This window comes from Lepidochelys kempii, chromosome 2, assembly GCF_965140265.1.
Source record: "Lepidochelys kempii isolate rLepKem1 chromosome 2, rLepKem1.hap2, whole genome shotgun sequence".
NCBI classification, from domain to species: Eukaryota; Metazoa; Chordata; order Testudines; family Cheloniidae; genus Lepidochelys; species Lepidochelys kempii.
In genome coordinates, this window is record NC_133257.1 from 232,961,551 (window position 1) to 232,979,644 (window position 18,094).

At 41.7% G+C, this 18,094-nt stretch overlaps 1 protein-coding gene across 2 annotated transcripts in view; it reads right to left on the reverse strand.

Moving 5' to 3' along the window:
* NEBL (nebulette) overlaps nucleotides 1-6,067 on the reverse strand; it is a 427,388-nt gene extending 421,321 nt beyond the window's left edge. For both annotated transcript variants that reach the window (XM_073334198.1, XM_073334200.1), the window contains exons 1-2: nucleotides 5,646-6,067; nucleotides 4,130-4,224 (exon numbers count right to left, since the gene is read on the reverse strand). In XM_073334198.1, the coding sequence (XP_073190299.1) occupies nucleotides 4,130-4,224; nucleotides 5,646-5,714 (164 nt within the window). In that variant the 5' untranslated portion in view covers nucleotides 5,715-6,067. The remainder of the gene's footprint in view (nucleotides 1-4,129; nucleotides 4,225-5,645) is intronic.
* Between the last annotated feature and the right edge of the window lie 12,027 nt (nucleotides 6,068-18,094).

Genomic DNA, 18,094 nt, shown 5'->3' on the forward strand with positions numbered 1-18,094 from the left:
CCATGTATTAGACACCCAAAAAAAAAAAAAAAAAGTCTTACATGTAAGAGAGTTTGTAGAGGAATGTGAATTGGGTGAACTGAAACCTTAAATATTATTATTATATGTATTATGGTAGCACCTAGAGACCCCAACAGAGATCAAAGCACCATTTTCCAAGCACTGTGCAAACAAACAGCCTTGGTCTACCCGTAAAATTTAAATCAACTTAGCTACATCACTCAGGGGTCTGAAAAATTCACATCCGAGAACCATAGTGAGCCGACCTCCATCGACCTACCACTGTTCAAGAAGGTGGGTCACTTACACTGAAGGAAAAAACCCTTCCATCAACATAGGAAGTGTCTATACTTTGGCATTAAAGCAGCAGAGCTATAGAAACCGTGTGCCACTGAAACACCCATTGTGTAGACGTCCACAATAAGGAACAAAGACCTTACAAACGAAGACTCTGTCTACAGTACAGCCTATGTTAGCAAAACTGATGTTGCTCAGGGGAGTAAATATTCCACCCCCGAGTGACATAAGTTACACCAACATAAGCGGTCACGTGCATAACACTATGTCGTCAGGAGAGCGTCTCTCACCAACACAGCTTATGCTGCTCACAGAGGTGGTTTTTTGCGCCGATGGAAGAGAGCTCTCCCATCAGTATAGAGTCTTCACCAGACACACTGCAGCGTTGCAACTGTATCAGTACAGCTGTGCTGCTACAGCACCATACATATAGACGTATCCTAAATAAATAAGACAGACAAAGGGTGGAAGAAAGGAAGTGGTAGCATCCCCATTTTACTGATGGGTGAACTGAGGCAAAGAGCTTACATGACTTGCCCATAATCACATAGGAAATCTGTGGCAGAAAGAGACAACTGAACCCAAATTTCAAATCCCGTCCAGCTCCTTACCCACAACACAGTTCTTCCTTTCATACTAATAGCACATCTAAGCATGGTGCAGGCAAAGTTCTCCTCTCAGCTGTTGAGGAATTTTTGCAGTAGAGTTGCTCCTTCAGTAAACAACATATAAAAGGAATTTCAGGTACATAATGCGAGAGGAACATAGCCTTGACATCTCTGCTGGTTCTAGTACAGCAGGAATTATCCTTTCTATCAACATGTCCTGATCACAAGAACTGCATAAAATCATCAGCTAGAAATTAGACAGACCACTAAAACAGATTTCTTACTTGTCTATAAAAAATGTGAACTTTGTATGTGTGCTTAGCTGTGTTTTATTCCAAAGTGTACTGAATTAAACTATTTCATATAATCTAGTCCTCCCTGGTCCATTAATTCCCTCCATTCTGCCCCACCAAAACAAAGCATAGTTTGAAGTCAACACATTGACAGATCAGTATCTGTTACTGTTATTTCTAAGGGAAAATGAAGTTGGTTTCAACAGTTCCATTTCTTCAAGTACAATAAACAAGTGAAATGGGTAAGAAGAAAGGCAAATATCTGCACAATGGAGTGGAAAATAAAGTTCAAAATACAGTGTAGCTAATACATTAACTTAGGAACTAATAAAGAGGCACTGAAATTACTGAGGCTGTATGCATTTTGACTTATCTAAATGAAAAGTTAACTATGGCTTTCACGCCTATTAAATGGTTTTAGTGTTGTTCTTCCATTAAAATGATTTGCTCATAATTCTGTACTTTTTCCTATAAATTATACTCGTACTGATGGATGGCCTCAGTTACTTGTCTAGTAATAACTACTTTTGTCAAGCACTTCCAGTAGCCAAGTAAATTTACATTTGCAGATTTTATGATCAAGCAATAATTGACCCAACAGGAGTTTCAGCTGTCTCCTACTGATGAACACTAAAGAAGGTAAATCTCATTTAAAATATTTATATTAGTGTTACTTAACTAAGTAACTTTAATTATGTGATCAATCAGATGTAAGATTCAGGAGTCAAAAGGTAATAATTCAAATAAACAAACTACATTTTCAAAATACCATTTTGCATTACATCAAACTGGTGTCTCATTTTTCCCTGAAAAGTATTCAACATTTGTTCAGACCAACATTTGTTACTCCTATTAAAAATATTACTCTGCTTTACATGGTTCAACAATAAGACATATGCAAATCAATACTTTGAGCATTTGCGTAAAGTAATATTCACAAATCCACTACAAGTTTGACAAAATTTAAGAACAAAGATTAGAAAACTTTACAATCTCAGAGTACTCACCGTTACGATGTTCTTACATTATTTTTACTAATTCAGCTCTCATTTTCTGAATCATGATCTTCCATATTATACATACTAGCTCCTCCTGACTAATTTGAACAGTGATTGTTACATAATTCTGTTTTTTAAAAAGGGCAATAAATTCCTCTTTAAGGATCACTATTACATGCGAAGTTTATTACATCGGCTAACAGGAAGAATAGTACCTTACATGTTAGTAGCACTTATTCTTCTCACCCCCCACTCTGAAAGATCTCAGCATGCATTAGACTGCACAGAAGAGCATCACTTCCCCAACTGAAACGTAGGCACCTATGGCATGGAAATACTGCACCTACCATGCACCCACGGCATGGAGGAATTTTCTGTTGGAGAGTGAGTTATTAAATATAAATAACCAATTGAAACTACTTTGGAAGTTTTAAGTGAGCAGAATACGAGAGTTGAAATGTAGCCATGACAAGGGACACACAAAAATGTGCTCTTCCAAGAAGTACCAAAGTATCATGAGCTCTGTAATGACCACAAGTTATATGGGTCTCTATTTCAGACTTCATCCAAAAGACAAACACTTCCAACAGCAGAGGACGATCCAGAACCATGCTGGGGCATTGACTGACTCAAAGGGAAGTGTACCACCTACTGAATCATCACCACCACATCCTGTAACCCTGTTTTTATCCTGCAAGTACTGATGAAGCCTATACATGTGTAATGTAAGAGGTCTGAGCTCACAGTGCAAGGTATAATCCTGCAGGAAGAACTAGAAACTTAGGGATAGGAAAATAAATTCCTAAAATGTGATTATACACACTCAAAGGAAAATCTTCAAGGTTTGGCAGCAGAGTAACAACATTTACTAAAAATCTTCATATTTTTATAGTACACAGGGATTTTTACATTTTTAAATGATTTTATCATAGAACAGAATAAGCATTAGCTAGTTACAAGTTATTGGACTGTTCTGTATGGGTCCATAGTGAAGTGTTACACTGATGAAATAAAGCTTTTAGGACAATACTTTTTTGACAAATATTTTGTGTATTAATACTTTTGGCATGGAAATGATCACAATATGAGCATATTCTTTAAAGGGACATTAAGGTCAAATTTGGTCCATATTTTACCAAAAAAAATAGACTTTCAAAAAAGCAAAGAACAAATGTTTCCAAAGCTTAAAAAATACACACTTGCATGTACCAAGCAAATGTTAGGGCGTGGTTCAAACAACAACAGGAACATATTTTATATACCAAAATGTTCCCTTATAGTATTTGCAACCCAAACACAGAAGCTCTGTACTAGTTCATTAGAACCAGAAGATAAGATTATGGTCAGATTCTGGTCAGACAAAAGTGAAGCTGACTAAGCTATTTTGGATATCAAAGCTGAGATAAATGCAGAAGGTAAGCAGATGGCAAGAACAGCAAAAAGTAAAATGAATTTTTAAAGTATCCAGCTTTAGTAAACCAAGGTGTTGTTTGAACAACAGAAATAAGGATTTTTACCCAAAAAAAAGTTTTTAATTTTACAGTTCCCCAGTAAAATTCGTACCAGAAGTGAAATTTTTTGTATCTAAAATATTGATTATAGACCTAAACATGCATGGAGCTCTGTGTGGGGGAAATCTCTCTATTCTTGCAGATTCCCAGTGAAATTAATGGGGTTCAGCACACTCATTGCAGAATGGTGTTTTTATGGAGAAATTTGATATTACAGCATATATATTAAAACAGTCAATAGAAATGGTGATCTTTATTAAATCAAAAGATAAATTGCTGCTTAGGACTGCACATCCACACCTATGTAATACAATTAACCAACTTTTTTAAGCAATACAATTCATGTTTGTGCTCTGATACTCTCCCTAACCAGCTAGTTTCTCAAATGCATTTCTGCAAGACTTGACATTTATTATACTTACGCATTGCAATATGGTTTCTTTTCATATCCTTTGTAGTTGTTCATGTTTAAAGCCATTTTGCAGACTTCACAATGGAAGCATCCTTTATGCCAGTACTGTAAAGAAATTTAAATGATAGTTAATTAAAATATTGATGTTTCCAGGGCTAATTTTTAAGTTAAAATTGTATTTAAATACTTAGCCTAAGTCAATATTTTTGCAAACTAGGAGAGGTTTTTTACCACTAGAACATTTAATAAGTATTTCTGTAAATTAAAGTGTTCTACCTTTTTATGCAACTGTAAGCACTTCTGAAACAACTCCAAATCCCATAAATTCTCTAGTAAAGTGAACGCCAAGATCTCAGCAGCTTAACCTTAATGGAATTATTTTAAGGACAACTGAAGCAGAATGTTCACATTTTGATTAGTACAATATCAATAAAATGTTTCTAAAAACTGTCAATAGTACATGGATAAAACCACTAATTAATATGTTGTTGGTATACTAAATATAAACTACATTTAATACACAATAGTATTTTCATCCAACAGCTGCTACTCCCTTTCCAGGGTGCGTGGGGGTGTCAATCTGGAGCACCCCTCACAGTCTTAATGCTTGTACACTTATGAAATGACCAGGCTTCATGTTAACTAATATTAAACAGGAATAATATCAAGGGAAAGGTCATCTCTCTTGCCCTGGTGTGGTTTAATGATCAGTCACAGCAGAACTGCTGTGTGATATGCTGTTGAAGCATCTCAGCTGTGTCAACCTGGGAAGAAATATGCTATAGCTCACAGGGGTTTCACCTTTGAATATAACTTCCTTTAGGGAAAGAGAAGAAAAGGACTCTATGATCTATTCTCCAAAACGCTGTCCTCTTACAGGCATTAGATTAAGGGCTGTAGTCTGAAACAGTCATAAAACCCTGTTGTGCTTGACTGGTGAACGGGCATTTGAATCTTGGTCTCAATTCTGGGCTCCCTAGCATGTATTCATAGCAATGCGTCAGCAGCGGCAGTGCTATGACATGCTAATTACTATCTGCCTATTTCCTTGCGATTAGGAGAGGAGCAGATTCCAGCGCAGCGACAGGCAGAGGTGCGGTACGTTATTTGCAACCTGCAGGTATTGTACTCTCTCCCTGTTTTGTTTTAAGGCACATCGGTTGGATCCCTGCAGCAACAGCCGAGCTCCCCGGAAGAAAGGGATACTATTGCGCCGCTTCTCCAAGGCGACTGCCCCCCTCCCCCTAGTGACTAAACATTAACCCTTCCAAACAGCTCCCCCTCCCCCACACCCCCAGCACGGGCGCCTGCTTCAGGGGCCGGTTTGCTGTTTTCCACTCATTTCAGACGACGTACTTATCCCAGCAGGCAAAATGGTGATACCTGGGGGGGAAGGGAGCACATCCCAGTGACCCCCTCTTGGTCACCATCCTCAGCCCCCAGCTCACCCATCTATCACCTCCTCCCTTGTCCCCGCGCCGCGTCCTCCCCCCGTGCCCCGTCCCCCTCGGCGGGGCGCCCAGCACCTTATCCAGGCAGTTGACTTTTTCCGTGGGATAGACGACTTTGCCACAGCGGGCGCACTGGGGGTTCATTTTTCAGGCTCCTGGCGAGCGGCGGCGGCTCTGCAACTGGCCCCGGCGGTGGAAGCAGCTCCCGGGAGCCGCTGTGGCATCCCCGCCCCGCGGGGGCGAGAGGGCAGCCGAGCCGGGCGTCCTCAGGGGCGGCGGGCGGGCGAGAAGGTCATCGGCGGAGGCGCTGCTCCAGCTGACTGCAGCGCGGCAGCATGGGCGAGTGGGAGGGAGGGGAGCCCGTGTCCCCCGCCTGCCTCCACCCGCCTCCTCCGCTCGGTGCCTGCGCTCTGGGCTCCCCGCGCCGACGGGCTCGGTGACTCACGCTGCTCGCAGCTCCCGGCGCCCTTCGCCGCGCAGGAACAAGCCAAGCCCACCAACGCGCCGCAGCGAGCCAGCCCAGCCGGCGGAGCGCAGCCGGGGCGCCCCCGCGCGGCGAGGGCAGCGGCCGCCGCAGCGGGGCGCTGCCCGCCTGAGGCAACCTGCTGGGCGGCCGGAGAGGGAGCGGCTGACAGAGACACCCCGGCTGCCAACAGCGCGGTCAAAGACCCTCAGCTGCGCCTGGGAACGGGTCGCTGGGGTGGGCCTCGCCCGCGCCCCAAACGCACCTGCCTCAGCCCGGGGGAAAGGCTGAACGCGCGGCTGCTTGGTGGCATTTCATCGTCATGCCCAGGGTTGCCAACCCTCCAGGATTGTCCTGGAGGCCCCAGGCATTAAATATGTCATCTAAGGAAACCTCTAGGAACCCGTCCAACCAGACTTGGCACCCCTAGTCCTGCTTCGTATTTCCATAACCCCATTCAAGGGGCAACTCAGGGCCCTTTACAAACTTAGACCCAGAGCCTGAAGTCAGAGCCCCACCAAGGGTGCCTTAAGTCTGGGTGGAGCTGCTGGATCAGGGCACTAATTATAGTGTGACCATCTCCAGTGTCTCTAATCCCCTGACTGGGGTGGGTGGAGGCCAGAAATTCCCTTTGGCAAAGGAGTCTGAAATTGGGAAAGATGGCTGTGTTTTGAATTGGAACAGAACTCAAACATTTGAAAATTCCCCCTGAAGGAAAATTTTGGGGAGGATGGAGTCATTTTAGATCCGTTCACTCATGGTGGTTTGATTGCAATTTTATTTCATATGATCAGTACAAAAAAGGGAAACAAAAAGTCATTTCAAAATGAAAAAAATAAATGTTTCCTTCCCCAAGTGTAGAAATAGGACATTTTGGCACTGTCAGAACTTTTGGTTTTTCTTGAAAATGAAATTTTGACAAAATTGACACAATTTTGTGAAGCATTTTGCTAGAACTGCATTTTCTGACAGAAAATGGTTCTGACAGTTTTTCCAACCAACTTTACACCTGACAAAAGTATGTCAAGCTGTATCAGGATCAACACATACACTTGGGTTTCCTCTTCACTATCTTATACCTCCCAGCTTTTCTGGCCTCACTTTGCTGGTCCTTACTCAGGTTGAGTAGTACTTATGCATATCTTTAGTCCCATCAAGTACTCATGTATGGGAGTGAGACTGGCAGAATCAGACTCAGAGTAGGCTTTAGCAATTTATTTTGATCCAATCGTTATTAGTGCTTGAGGAATGTTATGGCAAAAGTCTTGTGTTTTTGCCTTGAACACAGTCCTCTTTAACAAATTGGTATGCAAACCATCCCAACAGGAGCACTTTATCCACTGCTGTGCAACCATTTCTGGTGTGAAGTACTACAACTCTTCAACAGTACAAAGCAGTACTCCACATTGTGACAAGAAGTGAAGATGAAGTATATTAGGTAGTCAGAATGAAATCAGCTAAACTAGAACTTGGCTATAACTCCTGGTTTAGCAGCCCAACTCTTATAAAAGGGGACATGGGATCCTTAATAAAAGAGATTGTACATTCACCCCCATCAATTGTTTTCAAGCATGGGAAGTACTGCCAAACAAATTAAGTAAAATTCAGTTTTATACTGTTCTAAATAGATTCTTACCAATTATGAGGTCACAAATATCATTAGCACTTGTGGCTTATGATATTGGGTTTCTGTCTCCTCTAGCTGTAAATACTTTAAACCCAGTAAGGTAAATGTGCAGATGGTGTTTCTGCAGAGAAAACAGATTTGTAGAAAATTGTGAGGGTGAATACCATCTAACTTTCTTGGTGCAATAGAAGATGGTAAACTACAGCCCAACTAGTGCACCACTCCTGAAATCTGATCTGTAGGTAGTGATACTCCCGATCCTGAAAGTTCAAGAATCAAAACTGTCTTAATTTAAATGTTTTACAAATTCTCATCTATAAAATGGGTAAATTATAGTTACCTCTCCTAAGGTAGAGGCATGAGGCCTGCACAGATCCACTGACTGCTGTTAATGTAACAGCTAGAGCTAGGAGTCATAGTCTTCTGGCTTGCAAATCAGTGCATGTTCCTTAAGGTGACCTGGTATTGCATAGAGAAGGGTCCCCTGTGAAAATCATGAAGCGCTCCTACTTGCAGTAAGTTTGCAAAAAATTAGCAGCAGTGTAGACATTTCTGCCTGCACTGAATCCCATAGAATGCAATGGAGTTGTGTTTGGGCATAAGGACCTGCCCTTGCAGATCACAGTGGGGGATAGGGACCTATGTTTGCAACCTGGAACATGGCTGCTTTTCTGCTGGGGCAGGCAGTTCTCTATAGTTAAGGCCATTACTGACTTTTTTCAGGGCTTGGAAAAATGATTTTTTCATTAATTCTTGCAGATTTTAATCATGGTTTCTGAAAGTAAGCTGAATGTGGTTTGTCCTGACTTACATGTGCAATTAAACTATTCTGCACTACTTCAGCTGTGCTCACTGTCATCCTTGGATAATTTTCCTGCAGTAGAAAGCCTATGGAGGTGGTCAACAAAACATCAGTAGATTAAATACTCAAGAGGTTCTAGTCTAAAAGATTGTAAAAACTGACATTGGATTTATTGTTAATGATACTGGGTTTCTATCTTCATATCAAATATGCTTCTTTTACAAGTAAAAGGTTGGGACTACTTGCAGAGTAAGGTACTACACTCAATATAAGGAGGGCAGAATCAGCCTGTTATGTACTTTAGCCAATATCCAAGCCTAACAGGTATTTTACAATGTGTAGAGAGGAAGATAGTCTTGCAGCCAGATTAAGGCCCTGAAGAGGGAATATGAGGTGGAGCCTTTAGGTATTACTATAATACTGATAAATAATGTTGGAAAAGACTTTGCCGAAAGCTGTGGCTATACTTAACTATGTGGAGAGGACAAAAAAATGAAACTCACATCAATGGGCACAGGAAAAGCCAATCAGTTTTCCTCCCTCTGTCTGAGTTTACTTTTAAACACATCAAAAGGAACTCCGCAGAGTTCATTTCCAATAGAAACAATACAACTTTGACATGATTCTGCTTAGGGCTGTCTGGGGTGCTGTTACAGAAATGTGCATTTAAGTTGTCCACTAGGAAAGCATTCACCCTTAATATACAACATATACAAGGGTCAGAGGAAATATGTTTCCAGCTTTGGTTCTAGACAAGCTAAGCTTAGAGGCTCTGTTTTCATAGGTAAACTGCAACAAAAATCACACTGTAGACACCATTATTTTCTGTAACATTATTCCAACAGTATGAATCTATAGAAAAATCTTGATAGATGGTTTTATAGATTGATAATAGTGCTTTCTATTTAACTCTTGAGATGAGCAAGGTAATTCTAAAAGTGGTCAGCCAATCACCAAAGTTTATCACAGGGCCTGATCTGCCACTTGAGTATTATGTAAAAATGGACACTACAGTTAGCAACAAGAATAACCTTAGCATAGCATGTAAAGTAGTACTAATGGTCAGGCAATCACGTAGAGAGTCAGCAAGCACAATAAAAAAAATAAAAATTACATCTTAGTAGAACTTGGTACATGCCTCTATAGTACAAAATAGACTGAAAGGAGACAATGTTTTTCAGAGCAATTATAAAGGGACAATTCCATTATTTTAGGTATGAAGGAGTGAGAATTTCCTTTTACTCATGGGTCTCTCCTTTTCCACTTTCATGAACACTTGACTAAAATGTTCTCCTCAGATTCTGACACAAAAAGAGATTTGGTTCTTACCTATGACTGCAGGGATAAAGCAACTGAAATATGACCTAGTAAGAAATTACTTTGGTCACCTGGAGCACCACCTTGTTAAAGCAGAGGATTGTTAATACTCAGCTCACTTGTCTTGTGCACTGTTGGCTGAACCTGAAATGGCGCATTTACAAATTTGTGAGGATAAAGCATTTTCAAAAGTTGTGTAGGTGAAATCCCAATGTGTGTGCATCAAGCAACAGATGGGCACAGATTTGCTTTTCAAAAGGGAGTGGCTGGACATGCGTAGAGTACATGCACACCAATGCTTGGGTGCACACAAACAACTGGGACAGCTGGCATAGGCTCAGGGCTAGCCATACAAAGATGGTTTTCAGAATTGTGCAAAGGATACTGTGTTTTTGGCAAGCACAGCCCAAGGACATAGGCAGAGTGGGCCTCCAGCCAGGAAGCTACATTTACATGCCTTTTACCTGGCACATTATGTTTTATAGAGCCCAAACTATGCAACAGCAGTTAACATACCATTCACTAGCATATGCTAAGGGGAACGAAGGGAGTGCTTACACAACCTTTATATTAAGCCTAAATGGCATGTAGTTTTAGAACCCACAGGGAATGAGCAGTGTGAACAGGTGCACTCATAGTATAAACAAATGTATCTTCTACCACCACATAACAGCCATACTGTCTCAGATCAATGGTCCATCTAGCCCAATATCCTGTTTTCTGACAGTGGTCAATGCCAGGTGTTTCAGAGGGAATGAACAGAACAGGTAATTAAGTGATCCATCCCCTGTTGCCCATTCCCAGCTTCTGGCAAACAGAGGCTAGGGCTACTTCAAAGCATGGTTGTGCATCCCTGCCCATTCATAGTCTTGACTTTCATAACATCCTCTGGTAAAGGAGTTTCACAGGGTGACTGTGCACTATGTGAAGAAAAGCTTCCTTGTTTGTTTTAAACCTGCTGCTTATTCATTTTATTTGGTGACTCTTGTGTTATGAGAAGGAGTAAACACTTCCTTATTTACTTTCTCCCTACCAGTCATTATTTTATAGACCTCTCATATGCCCCTTAGTCATCTCTTTTCTAAGATGAGTCTGTCTTATTAATCTCTCCTCATATGGAAGCTGTTCCATACCCCTAATCATTTTGTTGCTCTTTTCTTTCTTTTCCAATATCTTTGAGATGGGGCGACCAAATCTGCACACAGTATTCAAGATGTGGGCATACCATGGATTTACATGCGGCAATATGCTATTTTCTGTCTTATTAGCTACCCCTTTCCTAATGATTCCCAGCATTCTGTTAGCTTTTTTGCCTGCCACTGCACATTGAATGGATGTGCACAGAGAACTATCCACAATGATTCCAAGAGCTTTGAGTGGTAGCAGCTAATTTAGACCCCATCATTGTATGTCTAGTTGGTATTATGTTTTCCAGTGTGCATTATTTTACATTTAACATAGAATTTAATCTGCCACTTTACTGTCCACTCACTCAGTTTAGTGAGATCCTTTTATACCTCTTCTCAGTCTGCTTTGGACTTAATCTTGAGTAGTTTAATCTCATCTGAAAATTCTCACCTCACTGTTACCCCTTTTTCCAGATCATTTTGATTATGTTGAATAGGACTCGTCCCAGGACAGACCCCTGGGGAATATCACTATTTGCCTCTCTCCATACTGAAGACTGACCATTTATTCCTACCCTTTGTTTCCCCATCTTACTGATCTATGAGAGGACCTTCCCTCTTATCTCATAACTGCTTACTTTGCTTAAGACCCTTTGGTGAGGGACCTTGTCAAAGGCTTTCTGAAAATCTAAGTAAACTATTGTTACCTCAATTTCCCTAGAAACCAACCCAGGGTTACACTTATATTGTTTTATTACGATGCCACGGTTGTGGGGGGGTGTCACTCACACTCTCACTCATGCTTCCAGGACAGGCACAGCACTGGAGATGTCAGGATTTTTCAAGGTAAGTGTTCCACAGCACAGCAATGGATGGTGTGATGAAGGTAAGTCTTCCTGAGGCACAATGGAATGCAATGCGGCCAACCACTGGCCAGGCGGTTTGGGCAAAGGGCCTTCACGGGAGGTACAAGCTTGTGAGTGCACTCCTGAGCACATGGCCCCTTCCCCTTTTAAGGACCTGCTCCTCATGGCCTGCAACTAGAGATGAGTTGGCTGCATCTGGTTGGTCACACTCCACCTCAGACAGTGTCCAGGCACTGCCTAATTGGAGTCCCAGACACCTTGTGTACCTAGGAGCTCTTCTGATCTTCCAGCTGTTCAACCAGCCCATTCATCCCATTCCCTGCATTTCAGGAAGGAGGGGGAAGGGGAAAGCCACTTCACAGGTATTCAAAGAGGGAGAGGAGACAAAGTGTGGGGGAAGTGTAACTGAAAAGTTTACAAAAAACTTAAGGCTATGTTAACAATAACTGAAGTTACAAAGTCTGCAAAAAGGTTGCAGACCTTAAAGTTACAGATCTTACAATTGCATTTGAGCAGAGGCTTTACATAACTATCCACTGGATCCCTCTTGTCCACATGCTTCTTGACCCCCTCAAAAAATTCTAGTAGACTGGTGAGGCTTGATTTACTTTTACAAAAAAACATGTTTACTCTTCCCAAAAAATCATGTTCATCTTTGTGTCTGATAATTCTGTTCTTCCCTATAGTTTCAACCAATTTGCCTGGTACTGAAGTTAGGCTTACCAGCCTGTAATTGCTGGGATCACCTCTGGATTCTTTTTTAAAAATTGGCATCACATTAGCTGTCTTCCAGTCATCTGGTACAGAAGCAGATTTAAATGGTAGGTTACATACACAGGTTATTAGTTCTGCAATTTCAAGTTGGAATTCCTTCAGAACTCCTGGGAGAATAACATCTGGTCCTGGTGACTTACTGTCTAGTTTATTATTTTGTTCCAAAACCTCCTCTAATGACACCTCAATCTGGGACAGTTTGTCACCTAAAAAGACCAGCTCAGGTTTGGAAATCTCCCTCACCTACTCAGCCATGAAGACTGATGCAAAGAATTCATTTAGTTTCTCTGCAATGGCCTTATCTTCCTTAAGTGTTCCTTTAACATCTTGATCATGCAGTGGCTCCACTGGTTATTTAACAGGCTTCCTGCTTCTGATGTGCTTAAAAATTGCTGTTACTTTGAGGTTTTGGCTAGTTGCTCTTCAAATTCTTTTTGGCCTGCGTCATTATATTTCTGTCTTCTGGTGTCTGTGCCTTGTTGTGGTGGGACAGCTTGTGTGCTCTAATGATCCCCAGAGTCTGTCAGCGGGGCAGGGTTTTGCTCCTGGTAGGTTCAACCAGGCCAGATTGGTCTGTGTGGGAGAGGCCAGACAAAACAGACACCCTGGTCCTCCAGGTTGGGGGTTAGGCACAGGGCTAAGAACCCTGTCCTGTTAAAAAAAAAAGATGTTACAGAAACAGTGATGGAGAAATTGGCCATTGCTGTATGATAGCCTTCAGGAGTCAATGCCAGTGATGAAAGCCGAAAGGAAGCCACTGGCATGAAGAGTGAAGTGCTCAACACAAAGACAAATCAAACTTGGTTTTTGGAATGTATGGACAATGTACGAAACAGGAAAGCTAGCTCCGATCACAGCAGAGATGAGATGCTACAGCTTACACATCCTGGGTGTCAGCAAGATCAGATGGACAGGATCAGGAAGATTAACAGCCTCAGGAGAAACTTTGCTGTATTCTGGATGGGAAGATGGACACCTCCATGAAGGTATTGCCATCCTTTTGAAGAAGGGATGGGAGCATTCCCTGCTTGAATGGAAGTCCATCAGCAGCAGACTTGAGAGCCAAACTGAAAGGGAAACAGTAATATCACCCTGATTCAGTGCTATGCTCATACAAATGACATTGATGAAGTAGTAAAGGACAAATTTTACCTTACATTACAGGTGGAGTTAGAGAGTACCATGCCACGACCTATCACCCTGGAAGACCTGAATGCCAAGGTCAGTAAGGACAACATGAACAATGACAGACCAATGGGAAGACATGGGTGTGGCACCATGAATGAAAAGAGGCTTGTTGATCTCTGCAATATGAATGACTAGTCATTGGCAGAACCCTATTTCAACATCGTGAAATTCACAAGCTGACATGGTGTTCTCCAAATGACAGAGATAAGAATCAGATTGATCATATGATGAATGGCATATGGTGACACTCACTGATAGATGTGAAAGTGAGAAGGGGTGCAGATGTTGGCAGTGACCACCACCTTGTGACAGTCTCCATCAAGCTACAACTGAGAAGTGTGGGTCAACCAAATGAGACAGACATTAGGACATAGACAAGCTAAAGACCCCTGAAATACAGAGCCTTCATTCTGCAGTTAAAGAACAGGTTTCAGGCACTTGCAGACCTTTATGAAGAGGGGAATGCAGATGGAGATCAGCAAGTGGGACAAAGTAACAGGAATTTATAAACAGAGCAGTGAAGCCTGTCTAGGCTACAGGCAGGCGAGAAGGAAGGAGTGGATTACACTCAGCATATGGAACACCATAGAAACCAGACAAGCCCTGAAGAAAAAAGTTTTAGACACAGAATCTCAGAAACTAAAGGACAAATACCACGAGCAGTATAGCAAGGAACACCAGGAGGCCAAACACCTTGTGAGAGCAGACAAATGACATCATATTGATAATCTGGCAACACAAGCAGAGGATGCAGCTCCTGTGATGAACAAGGAACAATCTACAAAATGATGCAGCTTATTGGCAGTAAGTGGCAGACACCAACAAACACTGAGACAAACATGGCCACCTACTAACAGAAAAAGAATTGATGATCAAAGAATTGCTGATCAGGGAGCCACCTGAAGAGGAAGCAAACATCCAGGAGGCAGAAGATCTTGATATCAACACAGACACCCCAACTAAGGAAGAAATCATCCAAACCATCAAACCTTTAAAAAATGGGAAAGCTCCTGGTAAGGATAACTTGAATGCAGAATTGTTCAAGGTAAATCCTGAGCTAGCAGCATCTATCCTGGCCCCTCTCTTTGCATCAGTCTGGGAAAGGGGAAGTGCCAGATGAGTGGACCAATGGGATTATAGTGAAGATACCAAAGAAAGGAACTCAGTGATTGTAATAACTGGTGTGGTATCACACTTATCTGGGCCAAGCAAAGTATTGTGTAAGATCATAGTCCAGTGTATATCAAGGGCAGTTGATAGCTTTCTCTGAAAACCAGCTTGCTCTTTTCTGAAAGGGTGTGGATGCACAGACCAGATCTTCACTCTATGAAATATAATAGAACAAGGCTTAGAATGGCAATGGCAACTCTACATAATCTCCATAGTCTTTGAAAAGACTTGATAGCATTCACAGGACCAGCCTATGGTGCATTCTGCGGGCATATGGAATCCCTCTCTGTATAATCAAATGTAAAGTTGAAATAGAAGCTTTTGATGTTGCAGTGCTGATCAGTGTGCTCAGTTTTGAAGTAAAAAACAGGAGTACATCAGGGGTGTCATGTCTGCAATCCTCTTCAACATTGCCATTGACTGGGTAATGCAACATACAGACAACATGCCAAGAGGCATTAAATGGACACCCTTCTCATCCCTTGAAGACTTGGACTTCGCAGATGGTCTCGCACTCCTATCACATATCCAACACCATATACAAGGAAAAACAACTCAACTCCACTTATTCAGGCAGCAAGTTGGACTGAAAATCAACTGCAATAAGACAGGTACATGACCTTTAATATTGCCTCACCATCCCCAGTATGGTTAGAGGATTACGTTCTCAGTGTTGAACCATTCACATACTTGGGCAGCACTATCAGCCAGTATGGTGAAACAAGCCAGGACATCCGGAACAAAAAAAAAAATCAATAAAGCCAGGAACACCTTCAGGAGATTAAATACAGACTGGAAATCATCAAAATACACCACCAAAACCAAACTCAAGATTTATCAGCGCTGCATACTTTCAATATTACTTTAGTACAGAATGCTGGGAATGAGAAAGTTTGACATGTCCAAACTGTCTTCACTCCATACAACCTGCCTCAGAAAAGTCCTCCGTATCTTTTGGCCTAGGACAATCTCAAACCAAGGTCTATTGACACAGTGCAGCCAAGAGGATCTGAGCACCATCATTGCCAGGAGGCGTTGGAGATGGATTGATCATGTGCTTTGGATGGAAACAGATTCCATCACCAGAGTAGCAAAAAGATGGATACCTGAAGGCAAGCAAAAACGAGGCTGCCTGAAAACATGGTGAAGAGCTGTGGAATACAAGCTGAAAAACCTGGGGCACAGCTGGGGAAACGATTAAAAAAAACTTTCCAGAAACAGACAGGAGTGGAGGAGCTTTGTCACTGCCCTAAATGCCAGAGGCATAATGGGAATGTGGTGATGATGAATTATATTTTTACACTTGACTTACCAGAGTTTATGCTAAATCCTATTGAGGACAATAGGAAGTAACTTCCACATTATAAAAAGGATGCCTTTTTGCCTCTCACTGCTTCTTTTACTTTGTTGTTTAGTCACAGTGGCACTTTTCTGGTTCTCTATGTTTTTTAATGTGGGGTATACATTTAAGTTGAGGCTCTACTATGGTGTCTTTAAAAAGTTTCCATGAAGCTTGAAGGGATTTCACTTTTGGCACTTACCTTTTAATTTATGTTTAATTAACTGCCTCATTTGTGTAGTTCCCCTTTCTGAATTTAAATGCTACTGTGATTCGCTGCTGTGGTGTCCCCTCCCCTGCCCAGAGATGTTAAATTTTGTTGTGTTATGGTTACTTACCAAGCTGTTCAACTATATTCACCTCTTGGACCAGATCCTGTGCTCCACTTTGGACTAAAATCAAGAATTGCCTCTCCTCTTGTGGGTTCCAGGACTAGCTGCTCCAAGAAGCTAGTAATTTAAGGTGTCAATAACCTCTCTCTGCACATCCTACCCTGAGATGATATATACCTAGTCAATATGAGGATAGTTGAAACCACCCATTGAGTTTTTTATTTTCATAACTTCTCTAATCTTCCTGAGCATTTCAAACTCACTATCACCATCTTGATCAGGTGGTTGGTAGTATATCCCTACTGCTATGTTATTATTTGAGCAAAGAATTACTGTCCATAGAGATTTTTTGGTTGATTTAAGAATTTTACTTCATTTGATTCTATGCTTTTTTCCCCACATATAGTGCCACTCCCTTACTATTCTGTCTTGATAGATTTTGTGCCCTGATATTACTGTCCCATTGATTATACTCATTCCACTAAGTTTGTGATGGCTATTATATCAATATCCTCATTTAAGACAAGGCACTCAAGTTCACCCATCTTATTATTTAGACTTCTAACATTTGTATATAAGCACTTTAAAAAAATTGTCACTTTTTAGCAGTTTGCCATTATTTGATTGTTTCTGATCAGATTTTATCATCTTCCATTTTCTCCTTAGGAGGATAGAGAATCTCCATTAATAGATCCTCCCCTAAGGGATGTCTCTCTAAACCACGGCTCCTCCACACTTGTTGGCTTTTCCCCAGTCTTCAGTTTTAAAATGAAAATCGTAAAGCAGTTTTAAGTGTCAGCACTCCAGTTCCATATTGGTTTAGGTGGAGTCTGTCCTTTCTGTATAGGCTCCATTTCCCAAAAGGTTCCCCAATTCCTAATAAATCTAAATCCCTCCTCCCTAAACCATCATTTCATCCACTCTGAGATGCAGCATTTCTGCTTGTCTAACTGACCCTGCATGTGGAACTGGAAGCGTTTCAGACAGTGCTACCAGGGAGGTCCTGGACTACAATCTCTCCTATCCTTCCTTAGGACAGTGATACCTACATGTACCACAACCTCCCCAGCACTACACACAAGTCTGTCTAGATGTCTCAAGAGATCTGCAACTTTCACACCTGGCAGGCAAGTCACCATGCAGTTCTGCTGGTCATCAAAAACCCAGCTATCTATATTTCTAATGATCAAATCCCCCATTACAATTAGCTGTCTCATATTATGTTAGTCCTAATGTTTTAGCCAAACAGCTGGTTCTGCATATGGATCTGTAGATGGGTACTGAGAGACTAAACCCTGAAAAAGCCTGACAGTATTGATGACAGAAGTTAGTTGGGAATCTATCCCCACACTATCTTTCTAATGGTCTGAGGCTCTGGAGGCCAGACGTAACTAGTGGCAGTGCTCTCGAAACTACACAACTTATTTTTAGTCAGATATATATTAATGCTCTTCAGCTGTTGAGGACCCCAGAGACCCACAGGATTGGGTCCACGGGGTCCTCAAGTGGTGTAGCTCCT